We start from the raw sequence: 21,098 nt of genomic DNA, 5'->3' as shown, positions 1-21,098 counted from the left end.
CTATATATATATATATATATATATATATATATATATATATATATATATATATATATATATATATATATATATATATATATATATATATATATATATATATATATATATATATATATATATATATATATATATATATATATATATATATATATATATATATATATATATATATATATATATATATATATATATATATATATATATATATATATATATATATATATATCGTCTATTACCAATATATATATATATATATATATATATATACATATATACATATATATATATATATGTATATATATATATATCTAAAATGTTGTCGTAAAATTGTTAATTTAATTTTAGATAACAATTTTTTAAGGTATGAATTTGTTGTGAAATTCAAATCGGGGTTCAGCCAAAACTGTACTCACAATTGGTGGGGATCAAATGACAGCAAGACAATTATGACCAGGTTCATAGATGGGAAGTCAAATCCGTCTGTCGGTCAAATAATTTATGAGCCATTTCTAAACGAGTCCAAATTTTCGTGTTCAGAAGTACAGTCATGTTCAGGGAACGGTTTGTGTGTGGCTCCAAATGTTTGTAAATGTTCTACTGGATGGACAAGTTTGGACTGCAGCAAATATTCTTGCTCCAAGTTAACGGCTACAACATTTAAATTGATAAAGTTTTTTACAAAAAATACTGAATTCATTTTTTAACTTGTCAGACTATCGAACTTGTATATAATATTAATTAGGGTGTACAACTGTCAAGGCAGAGGCGCCTGCGTTGGGCCAAACAAATGCAATTGCATTACTGGTTGGTCGGGAGAGGATTGTTCAAGAACGAACTGCTTCCAAAAGAATAATTGCTCCAATAGGGGAGTTTGTATGGGGCCTAACCAGTAAGCTTTTTAATTTAAATAGATTGTCTTAACGAATTTTTGTAACTGTCTGAAGTAAGTTAATATGATGTTTTTTTTTTATTTCCAGATGTTTGTGCGCCTCTCAGTATTCAGGACTTGACTGTTCCCAATGTAAAGAAGGGTGGTGGGGAAGCAGTTGTCTTCCTTGTGCCACTTGTGTTCATGGAACTTGCAACAAATTTACAGGTAGCATTTTCTTCAGCCAGCACTTTTCATTGTCATAAACTTATAAATGTTTAGCTTTTACGAAATGACCGCCAATATAGTGCGTTTCGCTTGAAAGCTTGATTCAACCTTTTGTTAATAATTATACAGTGTTAAGTTATATTTTTTAAACTGTTTGTTGGAGTACATTTGATAAAAAATTTGTAGGTGATTAATTCAAAGTTGATTTTTATTTGACGTGGGGTTTAAAATTGTGATCGGATATATTTGAACATTATTTAACTCTAATAATTTTATAAAATTTAAATGTTGTTAGTAGAAAGCATTTTGATTGAAAAATTAACGTGTTAAGTTCAAAGTGTCGTACATAACATTATTAGAATTTTTTAAACATAGGCAAATGTGATTGTACTGGACCTAACTTTGCCGGTATTTTGTGTGATCAGTGTGCTCCTAAATTTTTCGGATCGTCCTGTCTTCCACTTGTTAAATTGTTCAGTATTTTACCAAATAATGGACCAGATTTGGGTGATACGAATATTTATATTAGTGGAAATAATTTGCCAAATATTACCACATATAAATGCAGGTAGCGTTACATTATTCTGACTGATTCCAAATCATTTTAACATTGAGTCAAATTTGTTCGAGTTAATGTTTTGAAAATGTCAATTATCTAGTCTGAATATAATAGTTGAATTTAAGTAGTTTCAAAACTTTATTTTTTTTAAGATTCGGCGGTAGCATTGAAGTCAATGGAAGCTGGATATCTGAAGACAAAATAACTTGCACCAGTCCGAGAATGCAGACAGGTGACGTCACGTTGGAAATAAAAGTTAACGATGCCCAAGGTTACCTTGATACTAAGGTAAGCCGCGTTGCTAACGTTCAAAATAAGAGAATCGTAAAATAAATTAAATAAAAATTATTGTCGAAGTAGCATTATTCAAATAAAGAAATAAATTTTTCTTAAAAGTTCTACTTTACATATAATCCCGCGTGCCCTGCGAGCGGCTGTGGAAGCACTTCCACTCCGAAACGTGGGGTGTGCAGCATGGGGAAATGTTCCTGCTTCGTTCCGTGGAGTGGAAATGATTGCGATCAACTTGGGCTCGCTCCTGAAATATCGACTGTTCCAAATATTTCTTTAACGGAAGGACAGGATTTGAGTTTGCAGTTGAACGTTTCTCAGGTAAGAAACAAAGAAATTGAAGTTTTTATTACAATTTCTCGTTTATAATGACCTATTTTTTACCACTGAAAATGATTTTATTTCCGATTTAACGACTTAAATTTGAGTTTGACATCAAATATAAGTCGTTAAATCGGAAATAAAATCATGTTTGAATGAAAAATTTATTATATTGGTTGAATTAAAATGCAACTGCAGAAAAATAAATAGTTTTGTTCTCAAAATTCAAATTCAAGGGTAGCCCAACCTTAAAATGGCTCATTGTTTCGTCTCCGAATGGATTGATTTTGGATGAAAGTTCTGGTTTGCTGACGTGGAGGAAAGTTTCTGCTAGTGCAAAACCGTACAGTTTGAAGGTGGCCTGCTCTAACAAATACGGCAAAAGTGTAATCAACCTTGAAATCTCAGTTCCTCCTTCGTACGCCTTAGTCTTGGATCCGATTCCTAAAGGTCCATTCATTAAACCGCAATCTACTCTAATTAGCGGAAAAGTTGTTTGGATTAATGGAGTAGTTAATGATTATCTCAAAAGTCTGGAACTGCCTCTCGTTCTCATGTAAGTTCTGTTTTGTTTACAGCTGAATTACTGAATTAAGTGGTTGCTTCGTTAAATTCTTCTGTAGAATAAAATCAAATAATGGTCTAAGAAAAATACCTTTGACGTCTACACCAATGGTTCAAAAAGGTGTCTTCTACACAAGATTTCAACCGCTCAACACTGAAGTTGGTCTGACAGAATTAGTGAGGACATTATCTGCATTTCATATTTAAAATATCAAGTTACGTAGAGATTAGTGCGTGATTCATTGCGTCGTGTTGTTTCACGGTAACAGGACGCACGCCATCCAGTAGATTTGGAAGCAAATGTTTTCGTCGTGCAACAGAGTTGGAGAGTGTACGGGTTATATTCTGCAATCACACCGTCTAGTGTTTTGGAGTATGTTGGCCAATTTCAGTATAGTAATTTCCTTGTTATCAATAACACCGGCACAGACCCGATGACTGATTTGCATATTTCGGTTGGCTCTGTTAATATTTTATACTATTTTATTTAATACTGCAAATTGTAACTATAAGCATATAACGTCTAATATTATTTTTTTGTAGATTAATAACCTTCCGTTTGAGTTAACATTATATTTAGAATGGCCATCGTCGTCGTCGTCATCATCACTAATGTGCAAGTGGTTATCTTCGCCGTCTTCCTCAACTTCTAACTGTTCGATAGCGAATATTTTGAAAGCCAATGAGAGCATGATTTTTAAAGCCAACATTTCTGGTGTGTTATTTTTAAACTTCCATATTATTTTGATTTAAACATTTATTTTTTGTCCACATGTATACTGTAGTCGTTTATATTTCAGTTCTAGCAGGGGTTTCTGGGTCGTTGACTCTCACCCTTGTTACTAGGGAGAGGGTGACCGACCGAAAAAGTTTCAGCTTCTCGTATCAACAAAAAAACCCAAAGCTTGTTTTGTCGCCGGATTATGTTGAAGTCATAGTTTCTAAAGGACAGATGAAATTTCAACAGGTTGAAAAATTTATTTGGTGCAAAAATTACATCTTCACCTCAATAACATGCACAATTCAGCTTAGTCTTGTTTGTTACATTAGGCATGCTTTTGCGCGACGAGCACTAAAAAGAAATGTGTGCATTTATCTTTAAACAAATTTTAATTAGAAAGGAGTACAATAAATTTTATCTTTACTTCAACATTCAATAAGTTATTTTTCGATTTTTTAACAAAAAAAGTTTAAATGAAATTGCTGTTCTCAATTTACATGATGTCATCAAATTAATCATGCTTCACATCAATATTTTGGTTTAGTTTCTTTACCAAACATCAACTAAAACAATAAAAATATTGTTTTAGTTGATTAAAAAATTTTATCTATTACTGTTTTCAAAACTTATAAAGTTTTTAGGAATTTATTTTCGGTTTTTGCTTATTAAGATTTGTGAACAATAAATCAAATATTCATGTCTCAATTGCTTCAATCAGCTTTTAAAAATAAGCTCTCCCTATGCCAGGTGCAATTAACAAACGTTGGAGCCAGAGCGGCCACAAACGTAAAGCCACGATTATCTAACAGTTCATATTTGAGTATCGTATCTTTCGGAACAAACACTTCAACACTAACCGATGCTTCAGCCTTGCAGTCAGGAATCATTCTAGAGCCAGGGCAGAGTTGTCTTTTGGTGATCATGTTCAATCCGTTAGTAAATGAATCCATCAAAGACATTCAGGGAAGTGTTACAATAATTTCTACGGAAACTGCAGTTATTTTCAGATTTAGGTGAATTGCGTTTGAAATTATTTATTTAAAATCTATAATGAAGTAGCAAGCTTAAAATGTTGCAAGGCACTAAAGTGGAGATAAAATTGCTATTCGTTAAGGTTCATCATTGCGTCGTCCGATCATTTGAATTTGACTGTGAAAGTTGAAGACGAGTACACATACTTTTCTGATGAGAAGCCACTTTTAGCCGGCGCCAAAGTATCATTAACGTCAAAATATACCGGATTGACCGTTCAACAAACTACAGATTCCACTGGTATTATTATTTATTGTCTTATACATTAAATGTTTTGTTAGCTATTGTTGTGATGAGTTGAAAAGTTTGATTTTTTTTTTAATATTAAAGGCGTTGTAACGTTCCTGGACATCCTGGAAGATTATTACACTCTTGACACATCAGCTAATAAACATCTTCCAAACACTCGTGTCATATTCGCCACCCAAGGTCAAAATCTTTTAACAGTTTTCCTGCAAAGAGTTGCCGTGTCTTACAGGTTTTACATTTATATAATTATATAGAAACTTATAACGCATTCAACTAATTTTGTCTCATGAAAATAAATTTAGGTCGTTATTTTGAGTGTATGACTACAGATTGAATAATGAAAATACAAATTGAGAAAACTAAAAATAAATTTGAATATAAAACAGTTGGGCAGTGAAGCCAGTTCCTCTAGAAGACAGATACGACATCGTCCTGGAAGCGGACTTCACAACAAACGTGCCCATCCCGGTGGTCATCATGGAGCCAGTCCATTTTGATCTGGATCTTCTGGAGAGAGGGATTATAACAAGTTTGCAATTGAAAATAACCAACTACGGGTTGATTGCTGCTAGAGGATATCAACTCACGTTACCAGCCGCCAACTCCCACCCCTTCCTCACTCTAACTATGGTTGTTCATTGTAGCTCTAACTATACTTGTTCACTGTACACTCCATACAAATTTTAAGCAAAACTCAAATTATTTGTCATTTGTTTAAATTATTACTTTTTTGATCTCGTTTTCAAAGAGTAACAGAGACATAGGAGATATTCCAGCTAATACGACCATCTACGCCGCGGTTGAAGTTCAAACAGATGAAGTTAAAAAATTAAAACATATGAACTCGAGTATCGCTCAAAAGGGTCTGAATAAAAGAAGTGTTTTGTACGTATGAATAATTTTATAGATCGCTGACACTACTTATAAATAATTAAAAAAAATTATTTCAAATTTCAACAAAATAATGAAAACAGAGGTTGTCTCAGCCTGACGATAGTAGGAGTTTATTACTACGTATGTAACGTGAATTACTACAGCGCACTTGTGATTACAATTGACTACGCGACAACATGTGATGGTAACGATGGTGACGATGGTGACGATGGTGGTGGTGGCGGCGGTGATGGCATCGATATAAATCGGCCTACGATCGATGACTGGTGGGATGGTACGTTTGCAATAGTTTTCATATTTTAGATATTTCCGTTTATTTAAAAAAAATTGATTTTCATGAAAATTAAATTGTTAGTTTGATGGCGTTGCTAAAACTTTTTTACGAGTTTTCAAAAGTAAAAAAAATGTGACGACTTATTTTTTTTATTAAATTTTTCTATCTGCTAAAATCTCATTAAAATTAAAACAGTTTTATATTTACTAACAAATAATTTGAAATTTAAATTTATTCCCAATAAAAGTAATAATAGACCCACCGATATGCACCATAAATTTTCCCGTGTATTGCAAGTGCGAATCAAACTATCCTGAAGAATGCTGGGTTGAATTTGAAACTTCGGTTACTTGCGCTAACAAATATGAAAACTCCTACATAATGAGAAAACCGTCTTGTATAGTGGATTGTTTCGTGCGAATACAGATAGTACAGAGGTTACCAATCTTCAAAATTTAATAAGCACATCTGATCAAGCAGTACTATTTCAATTTCACCATCTAAATAAAAGTGAATAACTGTTCGCTGCTTTATAAGAAACTTCTCTTGACAGGTGTTACAAGATCATTGAAAACTGTCAATATTCAAATGTTCCATTTTCTGGAAGTTCAAATCGGAAGAAGAGAAGTACTGTTTTGAGTCGAGAAGACATGAAAAAGATGATGGGGGATAGAGCAATAGCGGTGTATGAATACTACGTGCTGGCGAGTACTTACCTAGGAGATGATGACTGGTCAGTTATTAAAGATCTTTTTTGATCAGTGAATCTATTTGTAGAAATCAAAAAAATCCTTTAATAAATATTGATGGCTAGGTTCTACCTCTCTGACACTCCGGCACGGTGGTTCTCTGACGTGTTCGATCCACCGTTCGCGGACACAAGCGAAGGTGGTTCGATAGTGACTAAAAATGAATTTGACAACATCCTGAACAGTCCATTGCCTGGTAATGCCACGTTGGATATGGTTCGAAAATTAGTTTTAAGATACAATTCGTCGTTCACCGACTGGACTAATGGAGGAGAAGGCCTGGGTGACAACTTGATCAGTTTGGCTAAAGTTCAAGCAAGTGAAACAAAATTGAAATCTTTTGAAGAAAAGGCTAAAAAGGTTATAAAAATTAAAATAATATAATTTTTTAAATTGATAAAACCAAACTTGAAACAGGATAACAAAGCTAGCATTGCTGACTGGTACATGGATGCTTATAAAACTTATCAACAAGCTGAATCAGTAAGCTTGTTCAAATTTTTATTTTGAAAACATTAATTTATTTGAGAAATACTACTTCTTTAAAACTTAGAATCCAGACAATGGCGTGTGTGCTAAAGTACGAATCCAGATCCAACAACGCATGACTCTCACAAGAACTGGATTTGAAGCCGAACTTCGTTTGGAAAATGGTGAAGCTAGCGACCTAACCGACATCCAGCTAGATCTTAAAATAACTCAATATGGAGTCAGAGACGCAACTGACGCTATGTTCAAATTTGCCATAGGTCAAACATCTTTTACTTAGATTTATTCATTATTTAGTTTTGCATTAGTTTTTTCCTACTTTTAAACTTTTAATAATTACTAATTAATAATGTAAAAAACAAACAGGAAAACCAACATTGGATGTAATAACAGATGTTTCGGGAAGCGGAATATTACCTAGAGGAAAATCTGGGAGTGCAACTTGGCTCATAATTCCATACTCCACAGCCGCGCCTACCTCAGATGTTTTGTATAACGTTGGCGGTACTTTGTACTATACAGTCGGTTGGTGCTTGGAAATGTTTTTAAAAATTTTATGCGTTGAAATCCCTTGCTATGACTAAATATTGAACTAATTATTTTGAATCAATTGCAGATAACCAAAGGTTGACGGTTCCCTTATTTCCAGACACAATAACAGTCAAGCCAGATCCTCGCCTCTTCATAAATTATTTTTTGGAAAAATACGTCTACAGCGACGATCCATTTACTAAAGGTTATTAATTATTAAATTACTATTCATATCAATGATATATCCCTACATTATCAAATAAAAACTTAGTCTGATTAGGTGTTGCAATATTTTTTGAAAAATTATTTCAAATTTGCAGACGTGGTGGAGCCCGCAGTGCCGTTTGTACTAGGCATTCTTATAACGAATTCAGGTTATGGTCCGGCCACAAATTTAAAAATAACATCTTCTCAACCAAAGATTATAGATAATGAAAAAGGTCTTTTGATAGATTTTAAAATCATTGGAGCTAAAATGGCTGGAAATAGCATGTCTCCTTCTTTAAATGTTAACTTTGGAGATGTTCCTCCCATGTCGACAACGTCTGCCCAATGGATAATGACTTGTTCTCTATCAGGAACATTCTCAAATTACTCAGCATCATTTCAGAACACAAACCCCCTTGGTGTGTTATATATTATTCATTTATCAAATATGTAGTAATCTCTGTCCAACTATTTTGATTTCTTTTTAAAATGTAATTAAACGAATATGAAACGAAATTTTTTCAAAAGGCGATCCACGTCTTTCCCTACTTGAAAAAGTGAGCATCCATGAATTGCTTCACACCGTGTTACTCGATCATCCAAACTCCGACTCCTTGGTTGATTTCCTAATAGTTGACCCAGAAATGTCTTTTGATTTAATTCCAACTTTAGTTTACGATAGCTCAAATGGAACAAATCCACTCAATGTTTCTATGTGCAATGTTAGTAGCGATGGCTTGGTTCAAGGCAAACCGCTCAAGGTAATTCTAATTCAATTATCGCAATTAATAATTTCAATTTTCTCTTTGGCTGATTTGGTGAGAGGTAATATCATTGTTAATTGCAGTTAACGACAAAATGTGAGGCAGCTGGTTGGGTGTACATCAGAACACAGCTACCAGCTTTCTTCGACTCCGCACAAATTTTTACATCAGTTACAAACAACAACGGAAAGCAATTGAATGTTGAACACAATGTTTGGCTGCTACAAATTAAGAAGAAGACTTATCTGAATATCTTTGATAACGTTCCCGTTCCAGGTTTCAAAATAATCGTCAACAATATTTTCAATTTTTTCTATTATTCTTTTCGATTTGATAGGTAAATGATATTATTATATTTTAGTTTGCTAAAAATAAAACGCTTTAATGCTCCTAGGAACATATGTTTACAGCATGCTGTCAACTGCAACCAACTTGCATTCACCGACCTTCGCTTCAGACGTTATCAGTGTGAGCGTGGCAGAAAATCTCAGTCCTCCGTACGCCATCGTTACAGTGAACGCTATTGATGGGGATGGTGATACTGTGACATACTCGTTGAAACCACAACCAGACCTACCTTTTGACATTGGACCTCATAACGGTTTATTGATGATGCTGCTTACAGCACCGACAACCTCAACTTAAATAAAATATTTTTTTAAATAGGGAACATTTTCACTACAAAGCAACTTGATAGGGAGGCAAGGGACCAGTACAGCATTGTCGTTTTTGCAACAGATTCTGCAAATATTGCCAAAACAGGAACAGTTATCGTTGCTGTCGTTGTATCAGACGTGAACGACAACCCTCCTCATATTTACGGCTTGCCTGATTCTCTCTCCATCGAAGACAGCACCCCGGTTGGATCCGAGCTGCTGAAAAATGTGGTTTTGAGAGATGATGACACCGGTAATAATTCTGTTCTAACTTTCCAACTAATTTATCCGGACAATCGCGACTTGTTACTTTACGTTGAGAACAAGCAAGCAATAGAATCAAAGTCGTTGTTTAAAAATCTGCTGGGAAGTTATAAATTCTCTTTCATTGTAACTGACAACGGACTGCCTGCTCTATCGACTACTGTTAACTTTACTTTAAAAATTATCAAAACCAACCAATTCGCACCGGTCTTCAACAGCACAACAGATTACATTTTTAACGTGAGCGAAACAAATGTCATTGGATCTGCCATAGGAAAAGTATCAGCTTGGGATGCAGATGATTCTAATGAAAAAATAACTTACACAATTAAAACATCTACCAATTTTGAATATGCCCCGTTCACTGTGAACGCGAGTAATGGTCTTTTAACTAATTTGGTTGCAATGGTCGCAACTAGTGACCACACGTGTTATAAATTTGAAATCACTGCCTCTGACGATGGGGTGCCCCCAACAGGGCAACTGTCTAGCTCTCTCAATGTCTGGGTTAACGTTTTGGACCTGAATGATCATCAGCCAGTGTTTACACAATCGAGCTATACTGTTAAAATAGCCGAAGACGTTGCTTTTAACACAACGCTGCTCGTCGCACAGACATCTGACTTGGATTTCGGAATTAATGCCGAAATTAAAAACTTTTATTTTAATATTATTACTCCTTGTAATTTAACATCTAGCAACGATCTTTTCAAACTTGAACCTGATCTAGCAAACAAGAGAGTTAGCTTACTCAATGCAGCTCAGCTTGATAGAGAATCTATCGAAAGCTACGTGATTGAACTGAAAGCTGTTGATTCTGGAGTGCCTGCACTTGAATCAACAGCCAACGTAACAATAATAGTAACCGATGTGAACGACTGCATACCTCACTTCATGGATACAACAGCTAATATAACCGTTCCAAGAAGAACGCCTGTTAATTTTGTTTTGTTCACCTTTCGAGCTCAGGATTGTGATCTCAATCGTTAGATTATATATTTGCAGCTAAATTAAATTTTTTTAAACTTTGTTCAAAGATAATAAAAAAAATTTGCGGTTTTTTTCTTAGCTCAACTGACTTACTCAGCAGTCTCGATATCTCCAGATCCTCTTGGTTTTGTTTCACTCAACAAAGAAACAGGACAAATTCGTTTGGTTTCGTCACTAAAAAATGATTCCTCGATTAATTTAATGAAAGTTTCAGTCCAAGCCTTTGATGGTCTGCACACGTCCTCGAATAATCAAGTTTTAACAATACACATCAGTGACGTTAACCTTCATCCGCCAATTTTCAGACAAAACAGTTTTGAGGTAGGAAATTTTAATAAATTATGGTTACAAAATGTTTAAACAAATTTTCCTCTTTTAAAAGTTATCTTTGCAAGAAACGCTTAAAGTTGGAAGTGTGCTGAATGTTGATCTTTCTTGCAGCGACGAGGACAGCGCCATCGTATATTACTACATTGCTGCTGGCAATGAAGACAACGTGTTTGCTGTTAATATCTTAACTGGTCGGTCATTAAAATTTTATTATTTATTCTTAATCTCAAATTTAGTTAAAACCTTGTAAAACGGGTGTGGTTGATTTTTACGCAACCATCATAAAACAGGTCAAATGACATTAGCCAAACCGTTAAACTATGAAGAAAATGTTTCGTACAACCTGACCATCGTCGCCTATGATGATTTGGAGCAAAACATTGCCCTGAACTCTTCAGTTCATTTGAAGGTGAATGTTCTAAACGACAATGAATTTCCACCAACATTCATCGACAGATCTGGAGTGACACTAAAGTTGCCATTGGGTAAACTTGTCTCAAATTTTCATCAGGTGTGCGTTTGACTGTTATTAAAGAAGTTCTTAGAGGCTTTAATAGATTCTATTAAATTGGGAGCACGTTATTTCTTGTTTAGGCTTGTCTTTTTTCATGAAATTGCTAAAAATTATTAGAATTGGCATAATAGAACTAAATTTTCAAAGTTAATGCGTAAATTGTAAAAATCATTATTCATGAAAATTGAATCAGTTATTAGATGTTAATAAAATACCCTACATAATTTACTCAGACATCTTTGAAAACAAACGCTATTTACTAGTTTTAAACTGAATCTGAACCGTTTTAAAGCCATCTTTTATTACACAAACAGTTTATTGCTAATGACGACGATAACGACAAAATAACATATGCTCTTTTGCCGTCCGCTGAATCAAATTATTTTTCCCTGGACATTTCTAACGGGTGGTTGGGTGTCGTTGAGGCTATCAACCAGATATCGTCGTTCATGATCCAAATTAAAGCTACTGATAATGGTACGCAGTTTTTTTTGTTCCATTTTTCAAGAATCTCACTTAATCATTCATAAAGTTGCACAACATTTAATTCCAAAAACAAATTTCAATTATTAAAATTTTGCAATTTTTTGAAAATTATCTCAATCAATTTTTTTACTAATCGTTAAACACTCAAACTTGTGAAGGCACTCCACCGTTGTCATCTTATCTGGATGTTATAATTTCTGTCAACAGCGAAGACGTTATACAGTCAGAATCAACATTGAAACCGACAACCATTGTTACTACCTTACAAACTACTACTACTGCCACCACCACCACAACTACTACTACCACTACTACTACCACCACCACTACTACTACTACCACCACAAGACCAATTATGACAACTAATTCAGCTGCAAAAATTATCATCAACAATTATTATCTTTCAATAATATGCGTGATTGTGGTTGGCGCGAAAAGTATCTCTTACCAAATTTGATTCGAAGATGCTAGCAAATATATCATACGTTTTCTGCACTGATTTTGAAAGTTTACAATTATTGTAAAACTTTTTAGCAGTAGTTTTTTCTAACATGTTCGTGATTTATTTTTCATCTTAACAGGTCAAATTATGACAAAAAACTTATAACAAACTTTTTAGATCCAAGACTAAAGCTTAATAACATTAAAAACTGCGTACAACTACGAACATGCTACTTGGCTTAACAATTTATAATTCTTTATTCAGGGTCCGACTGGCTTGAAAACCCGGCCTGGGAAACTTCGTCAAAACGGCCCACACCATCACTATTTTCAATCTAATTCAATTTCTGTTTTTTAGTTTCTGTGATTAGTTCATATCTAATGAAATTTTAAACTTCAAAAATACCGCTTGAGGTCGTACATGAATGGTTTCAATCATTACACGTTAAAATCTTTAATTATGCAAAACAACTTTAAACAGTTGAATATCTCCTAGTTCTTTTCAGACAACTTAAACGTAAAAACGTCCAGAGTATAAAATTTCTATTTCTTATGAACCAGTGTAACAGCACTAGCACTCCCACCGGCCCAGTCAAAGCCTGTCTTTGTTAAACGTAAGCATAATTGTACTGTAAATGCCTGTTGATAATTTTATTAGTTAACAATAACTTTGTTGTGGCTCGCGTTCACTACACGACATTAACCACGGAATAAAATCTGGATTTTAAAAAATAACCAGTCCTTTTTGCTGAATGTGAACTCACATACTAGCCCATAAAATTTATTAAGAAAACTTAATTGCAATATAATTGTTAAAATACTGATAAATTACATTCATTATAGTTTTATTAATCCTTAGTCATATATACGTACGTAACAACTTAACGGTAACTATAACCACGAATTCACTGAAACCAAATAAAAACCAGAAATAAAATCTATGTATGAAGAAAAAAAATTAAAAAAAATCATTTAAAAACAGCTTGAGGAATTCTTACACCAATGTTTAAAAAAAAATTTCTCTCATCACAAATTATGTCAACGCAACAAGCAAAACAGACTTTGGAAAAAAATACACAGACAGACGACTCCAACTTTCTTAACTACCACACATCATACATTCTTCTTTGTTTTGGAGAGAGCAGACCATAGCCTCCATCTTTTTTGACACTTCATCGATGCCTCCGTTCGATGTTGTCGGACTGTTTTGGCCGTTTTGTGAGGGGGCACTTTTCTGGGTCAAGACGCCATGTGTAACACCACCATTTTGGTTTGCGACGCCATTTTGTATTCTTAGTTTAGATTTGTCGACTGTGAATTGAATGGCGTTTGCAGCGGGTCGTGTCCTCAGATAGTACATGCCTGTCTTCAGACCCTGGTGGCGGTTGGTAGAAGGACAAACAAATATTATTACACATATTTACATACAAACATATTCAATAAAATGCGACTCAGTACCAGTAAGTAAAACTAAGAAACCCTGTATGCAAATTTGCTTGTCGATATTATGAAAAATATTCAGCAAAGATGCAAAAAAAGTATGAAAAAATCATCATCTTCCAATCTGTCACTCAACATCATCTCTATCTTCGCCATTTTCCAACTCTCCACCACCACTCATCACCATCATTGCCTCATCTCACCATCCTCCAGCAGTAGAAGTGCATGCTCGACAGCTTTCCATAATTCGGTTCCGCAATGTGGATATTCAGGGACTGACTCTGGTCTATGAAGGGAGCCCGATCGGCAGCCATCTTGATTATTGTTTTTTGTGAGATTTCCCAGACTGTTTTGTACAAAGACTTGATGTGGTCAGGGATAGAGTTGATGTTCTGTGGAACAATTCAATTTGAAAATTCTTAAAAATTATCATTAAGGAGGCTATGCAGAAGAAATGGGTGTGTAAAAATGTAGGTTTATCTATGATATCAGCGATGAAGATGGATGAATAAATGATTTAATTTGAAAAAATATTCGAACTTTTAATTTGAAAATCATAAATTTAAAAACAGTAGAGACCTGGACAGACCCACTGTTGGCAAGGAGTAAGTTCTTCATGTCGGCATTCCAAAGATTCAACTCAACGAGATCCTTCAGAAGATGGTGGTTGACAACCTATGCGTTCGTCATGTCAAACAAATATTTAGGCAATTAGTTGAAAGCATTACTAATGACTGAATCAGTAACAAAATTGATGGTCACTACGACTTAATTATAAAAAAAATTAGATAGAAATAAAGCTGCACTTAATACATCCCAATCCAAGCAAACATCGATACCTTTCAACATAAATACAAACTGAAAAAAAAAGTATATATCTATATCTACAACTCTCCAAATTATTAAATTATTCTCTTTCATTCTTTCTCTCTCTCTCTCTCTCTCACACACACACACACACACATACACACACACACAGACCTGGAACTCTCCAGATAGGACTCTTCTAGTATAAATATTGCTGGTGTATGGCTCAAAACTCTCGCAATTTCCGAGAATTTGAGCTGTGGAAGCGGTGGGCATCGGAGCTACAAGCAAGCTGTTCCTAACTCCGTGTCTTAAAAAAGGGTCGTGTCAGAGGTTAATTTTAGAAAAAATGGTTTGGCTAACAACGTTTGAGAATAACTGTTTTAGGAAATAGAAAAATAGTGCTAACTACAGCAAAACATCACATTAGATGTCATTTCAATCGAAAAAATTAAACCATTTAATAAAAATGAAATATTTGTAGAAACTTTTGCTAAAATTTACAATAATTTTCAATAAATATCAATTGAAATAGGCAGGACATCTAGTTGTCAACAACTCCAACAAGCAGCATGAACAAGTTACAAATTTAATAATCAAACATAAGGCAGAATGGCATTAATGTTCTCCACACAATCCCATTCCAGCTAGCTAGCTACCGACCTTTTGATGTCTTCTCTAAGTGAAGACCAGTTGTGTCTGTCGGATGGCACGACATTCCACATATCAAACTGCAGGATCTGTAGTTGAAAATGAAGGATGAATGACTTTCCATGTATGTCTGCATGTGTACGTGTGTGCAATGTACGTACATGTGTGTGTGTGTGTGTGTGTGTGTGTGGTGCAGTTTTTCTAATACACGCATGTAAACATGTGGCTATGTGCACTTTGTATGTTTGTTTATGCTTTCTTGCATGTTATACACGAGAATGTTTGTAAAGAGAAATTGAAATGAAGTCGCCCATGTTAAATCATATGCAGTGATATAAACACTCGTTTAGAGATGAGATTTGAAATATAACTAACCCCTTTGCTGACTGGAGACCCTTCGTATGTTTCATATGGACCGAACTTCTCAGCCAATGAGCAGCTTGCTTTTAGGGCGGCATAATAAATTGTTTCAAAGATGTCCTTGTTCAATTGTTGGGCCTCTGCACTCTCAAATGGATATCTGATGAATGATTGTAGTTGAATGATGAATGATTGAAGTTGAATAAATGAAGCTGAAAATATTCTAGGGTAGAGGCATGCTGAAAATGAGGAACGCCAGACAATAAAATAAACAAAATTTGAAGAATTTGTGCCACATTTCAGCAGTCACAACCAGCCTCATAAGTAGGAAGGCATCTGCCAAGCCCTGAACTCCAATTCCTACCGGTCGGTGCCTCATGTTGCTCGTTTTGGCCTGCATATCAAATGAACAGTTGAGACATAGGAGTATGAATGAATTATTTTGCGTGTGGGACGACACAAACACACATGGATGACACATTCAAACATACAGACAAACTCACACACATGCACACATACAAAAACACGCACGCGCACACATACTTCAGGAACAGGGTAGAAGTTGACTTCAATTATTTTGTTCAAATTCTTGACTGCAACACCAACGACGTACTCCAACTTCTCAAAATCGAATGTACGGTCGGACCTCACAAATTGGTTCAATGCTATGGATGCCAAGTTGCACACTGCAACCTAGATTCAACAATTTTTTGCTAAGTAACAAAGAGATATTACAATTGCAATGAAATTCATTTGCATTCTATAAAATGCACAGTTTAAAGGAATGTTTCTCTCCAACAAACAGACAAACTGATTAATCAGTCAACTGACTAGTGACCAATCAAACAATCAACTGACCAATCCACGAACAACCCATCAAGCAATCAATCACAAGCTAGCTAACCAGCAACCAATCCACAAACAAACCTCGTTCGGATCGCAATATTGAATGATCTCCGTGCAGAGGTTACTACAAGTGATCGTACCAAGATTCTGCTGGTTTGACTTCCTGTTACAACTGTCCTTGTACAACATGTAAGGGTTGCCTGATCAGATTTTTTTGAAGTAGGTCATGCAAAATCGTAAATATGCATATAGGTCAGGGATGATTAATATCAGAAAAGATGCACTTGCATCTTTGCATACATTTGTCAGTCAATGAATATGCATAGATTATGTGATTCATGAATATTAATCAAATGGACATTCACCAGTTTCAGCCTGTGAAGTGATTATTTCGTACCAGAGAGCTTGTGCCTTGACAACCCTGCGACCTTTGCCCTTTCTTTCATACCTTAAGTAATAGGAAGTGATGTTTGTTGTAAAATATCAGAAAAGTGGTGACAAAATTTACAGCAGAAAACCACCAACAACAACTAACTCTTCATAAAGGGCCCTGAACTCATCCCCCCAGGTCTGGTACAACCCTGGACACTCATGAGGGCACATCAGGGTCCAGTTACCATCCTGCTCCACCCTCTCCATAAACAGATCAGGAACCCAGAGAGCATAGAAGAGGTCACGAGCCCTACATTCCTCTTTGCCTACAAGTTTGTGATGGTATGAAACATGTATTGAACCACATTAACAGTTAACAACTGATGCACCTACAAACAAATGCAATAAAATGCAAGCATATTTACATACTCAAGACACATACACACGCAAACAAGCACAACACACACAAACCTGTATTTTTCCTGCAGTCAAGAAACTCAAAAATGTCAGCATGCCATGGCTCCAAGTAAATTGCAAAGGCACCTGGTCTCTGTTGGAGGAGTTAGTAAATGGTGAAGTGAGAAAACATAATTAGAAATTATCATTAACATAATCAGAGATTAACATCAACATAATCAAAGTATAACATTAACGTCCTACCTCGGTAAACCGGGTCTCTGGACGCAAAACGAAGATTGATTGATTGAAAGTATAACATTAACATAATCAAAGATTATCATTAACCTAATCAGAGATTATCATTAACATAATCAGAGATCATCATTAACATAATCAGAGATCATCATTAACATAATCAGAGATCATCATTAACATAATCAGAGATCATCATCAACTACAATGTTAGCATGCATCACAACTAATATACATCCTTTGTCATGACAATCATATTATCAACCAGCCAATCATACACAGACCTTATTTCCTCCTTGATCGACATACTTAGCAGTGTTGTTGTAGACTCGAAGCATGGGGATTAGGCCATTAGATGTACCATTTGTCTGCAAAATTAAGGTAGTATAGCTGTTGTTTACAACTACATTTGATTAACCAACAATAGATTTTGTTTAAATTGTTAAATAGTTAAGTAAAGCAACTAAATGTGGCATTAAATTTTGAAATTATTTCTGAGAAATTATAATTCAACCTAACTCATTAAATTTGACTCATTGAGCTACTAAATAATTGCGATGAAACAACCACAAAGACACCAAAACTCAATCTCTCTTGATATAATATGTTTGATGAGTATGCATCTGATAAATATTCATGAATCACATTGTCAATGCATATTCATAAATTAAGTCAAGTACTGACGTCAAATATATGCAAAGTTACAAATGTATCTTTTTAATCAAATCTGACCTACATACATATTTATAACTGAATGACCTACTTTACAACATCTAATCAGGCAAACCCAACAACAGCAAGCCAACCCACCCCGGCAATGATCGTCCCAGCAGCCCGGATGCAGTGTACGGACAGCCCGACACCCCCCGCGTTTTTGGAGATGAGGGCGCATTGCTTGAGGGTGTCGTAGATGCCCTCGATGCTGTCTTCCTTCATGGCCACCAAGAAACAACTGACGGAAAAAATTGCAAATTAAACGAGTGAAGGACAGACGAAATGAATGAATAAATTATAGGCAGATTAAGTGAAGAAATGAATAGCAACCAAATAAATGATTGAGTAAGCATAACCAAATAATTTTGTCATCATGTCAGACGCATTATTAAATTCTCGTGCATTTGACAGACTGATCAACAACCAGCAATAAATTTCATCCAAATTGTTACACATAAGTAAAGTGGCAAAGACATTTCAAGTAGATGATCTAATACAATGAAAACCATTAAGGAGAGAAAAAAATGGTGTAAAAAATGAACCTAGACAGTTGAGGCCTGTTGGTGCCGGCGTTGAAGAGGGTGGGGGAAGCATGTGTAAACCACTTTTCAGATAATAAATTGTACGTCTGGTCGATTGATTGGTCAGGTTTTAGAATGAGTCGATAAGTAATTGAATTGATTGATAGGTGAACTAACTGAATGATTGCTTCAGGGAATAATTTGACTGACTGATTATCAGGACGGTTAGAGGAACGATTGATTGGGCAGAGGTAGGTGAATGACTACAAACCTCAATGGCTGACTCGATGTCATCTCCATGGATGCCAATGGAGACCCTCATTAACATGTGTTGAGGACGTTCGGCCACTTTCTTGTTTATTTTCAACAGGTAAGATCTTTCTAGGGTCTTCAGTTTGTAAAAATAAAATAAAGGTTTGCTACTATCTATTTTTTATTGACCTTTTATTATATACATTTTTTAATCATCTTAACTGTTTTATGGCAGCCAAAAGTTTTCTATAAAAATGAAATTTACAGGATTTTCTTTCAAGCTGAACACAAATTCATGCAGTAATTAAAAATCTTTAAAAAAATTTGCACAGCAAACACAAACCTTGAAGCCAAAGTAAGTGTAGCCATAGTCTCTATCATAGATGATGGAGGAGTTGAGTCGGTCAGCATTAGCCATGATGACGTCGTACGTCTCCTTCGAGATCATCGGGCTATTCCGCTCAGTGACAGGATTGTAGTAGTGGTAGAGGTCCGACATAACATCTGTGTGGGTTGGTGTTTATATGGTTAGTGACATTTTGGAATGAGTCGATCACAAATCAAACATGTAACTATACTTTCAATCAGTTGATTTTCAAATCCAACAAAGACAAACCACTGAATGACTTTTTTGTCTCCTTGTGAAGGTTGGACATTGCAATTCTGGCGGCAAGGAGAGCATAGTCGGGGTGTTTTGCAGTGAGGGTGGCACAGATTTCTGCAGCCAGGTTGTCCAACTCAACCGTTGTGACACCCGGATACAATCCGCTTATAACTTTCATAGTCACCTCCACCTATGAAAATTGTGTTTTGTAACTTTAAATATTTGAAAAATAATAACTTTCTAATAAAAATTTAAATTTAAGACAAAAGTTTGCAGTCTAATAAATTAGGATAAAAATTTGCCAAGAGAATTAAAATTTACAGGATTTACTGATTACTTACTGGATCAACAAAATCAAGATTGAGACCATAACACAACTTTTTAATTCGAAATGTTATCTTGTCAAAGTGAATGTCTTGTTTCCTGCCATCTGTTCAGTTCAGTTGTTTAAATTTAAATTATTTAATAATTAATATTAAAATTAAATAAACTTTTTTTTCAATCTGATTTAAGAAATTAATTTTTTAACAATGGTGCAACAAGTTTTTTAGTTTCAGATTCTTGAAAAAATTGTAAAGAAAACATTTTTTAATACAATACCAATTACATTACAGATACAAGCCAACATCTTACAACATCTTGCACCATTTATTTATTTTTATATTAATTGATTCATTCATCTTTTTGTCTCACTCAACAATTTCGTAAACTTTAAAATGTCATTCAGACATTAATCACAGTAAAAATTATTTAACAAACAAATTATTGAATAATTTTATTATTCTGTTTATTAAAAAACCTCAAATAAAATATAAAATTGAATGAATCACAGTAAAAATTATTTAACAAACAAATTATTGAATAATTTTATTATTCTGTTTATTAAAAAACCTCAAATAAAATATAAAATTGAATGAATGAAAGGAGCAAACAACTCAACCTCTCTTAAGAACATACAAACTCCTTTGGTTAACCATTTTCAATTAACTTAATGATGGGGCTTGGGAGAATATTTTTGCAGACAATGTACTAATTTTAATCGCGATTCAACAAAAAAAAACCAGCAAAACAAAGAGGACGAACTTTTTCGAATCCCGATATATATACTCGGCGGGCAAATCTAACGCGCCAGATTTCATAACCTACAATTTAAAAGTTAATCTATAACCTTGGTATTTTATGTATTGTATTATATGCTTTTTAGCAAATATATAGTGTGAAAATATTTTAACATTTACTTAGAACCCCAATACATATAATATTTAGAACATGTAAGTAAAATAATATATGTTTGGACGATAATTTTAAAAACCAGTCTATTATGAAGCTGTCTTATCCGTTATTTCAATGAGTTAGACTTAGTTAACCACGATTCTGATGACTTCAAAGGCTCGTCACGACTGCCATACAATAAATCTTCATCTTGCGTTACCCTATCCCATTCATACAAACACACCT

The 21,098-nt window shown here is 34.5% G+C and overlaps 2 protein-coding genes across 2 annotated transcripts; one reads left to right on the top strand and one right to left on the bottom strand.

Moving 5' to 3' along the window:
* Positions 1-9,511: 9,511 nt before the first annotated feature.
* HELRODRAFT_72100 (hypothetical protein) lies at positions 9,512-10,651 on the top strand (the record flags this gene model as incomplete). Its single annotated transcript, XM_009012865.1, has 1 exon — positions 9,512-10,651. A coding segment is annotated over one exon (1,140 nt), but the record flags the coding sequence as incomplete, so codon positions are not given.
* A 2,518-nt stretch (positions 10,652-13,169) lies between these two features.
* Positions 13,170-20,728, bottom strand: HELRODRAFT_185290 (hypothetical protein). Its single transcript, XM_009012864.1, is given in 21 exon segments — positions 13,170-13,285; positions 13,296-13,797; positions 14,066-14,254; positions 14,442-14,537; positions 14,844-14,979; positions 15,333-15,409; positions 15,696-15,840; positions 15,998-16,074; positions 16,224-16,373; positions 16,608-16,726; positions 16,892-16,974; positions 17,062-17,224; positions 17,370-17,448; positions 17,834-17,917; positions 18,360-18,501; positions 18,806-18,891; positions 19,056-19,172; positions 19,380-19,540; positions 19,653-19,830; positions 19,982-20,070; positions 20,581-20,728. 20 exon segments carry the CDS (start codon positions 20,615-20,617, stop codon positions 13,522-13,524), a joined length of 2,484 nt encoding a protein of 827 aa, XP_009011112.1. The 5' UTR covers positions 20,618-20,728; the 3' UTR covers positions 13,170-13,285; positions 13,296-13,521.
* Positions 20,729-21,098: the final 370 nt, after the last annotated feature.

The sequence above is a fragment of the Helobdella robusta genome, assembly GCF_000326865.2.
Source record: "Helobdella robusta unplaced genomic scaffold HELROscaffold_11, whole genome shotgun sequence".
Lineage (NCBI taxonomy): Eukaryota > Metazoa > Annelida > Clitellata > Rhynchobdellida > Glossiphoniidae > Helobdella > Helobdella robusta.
Note: the sequence above shows the minus strand (reverse complement) of the source record. Positions and strands in the feature narration are given on the sequence as shown.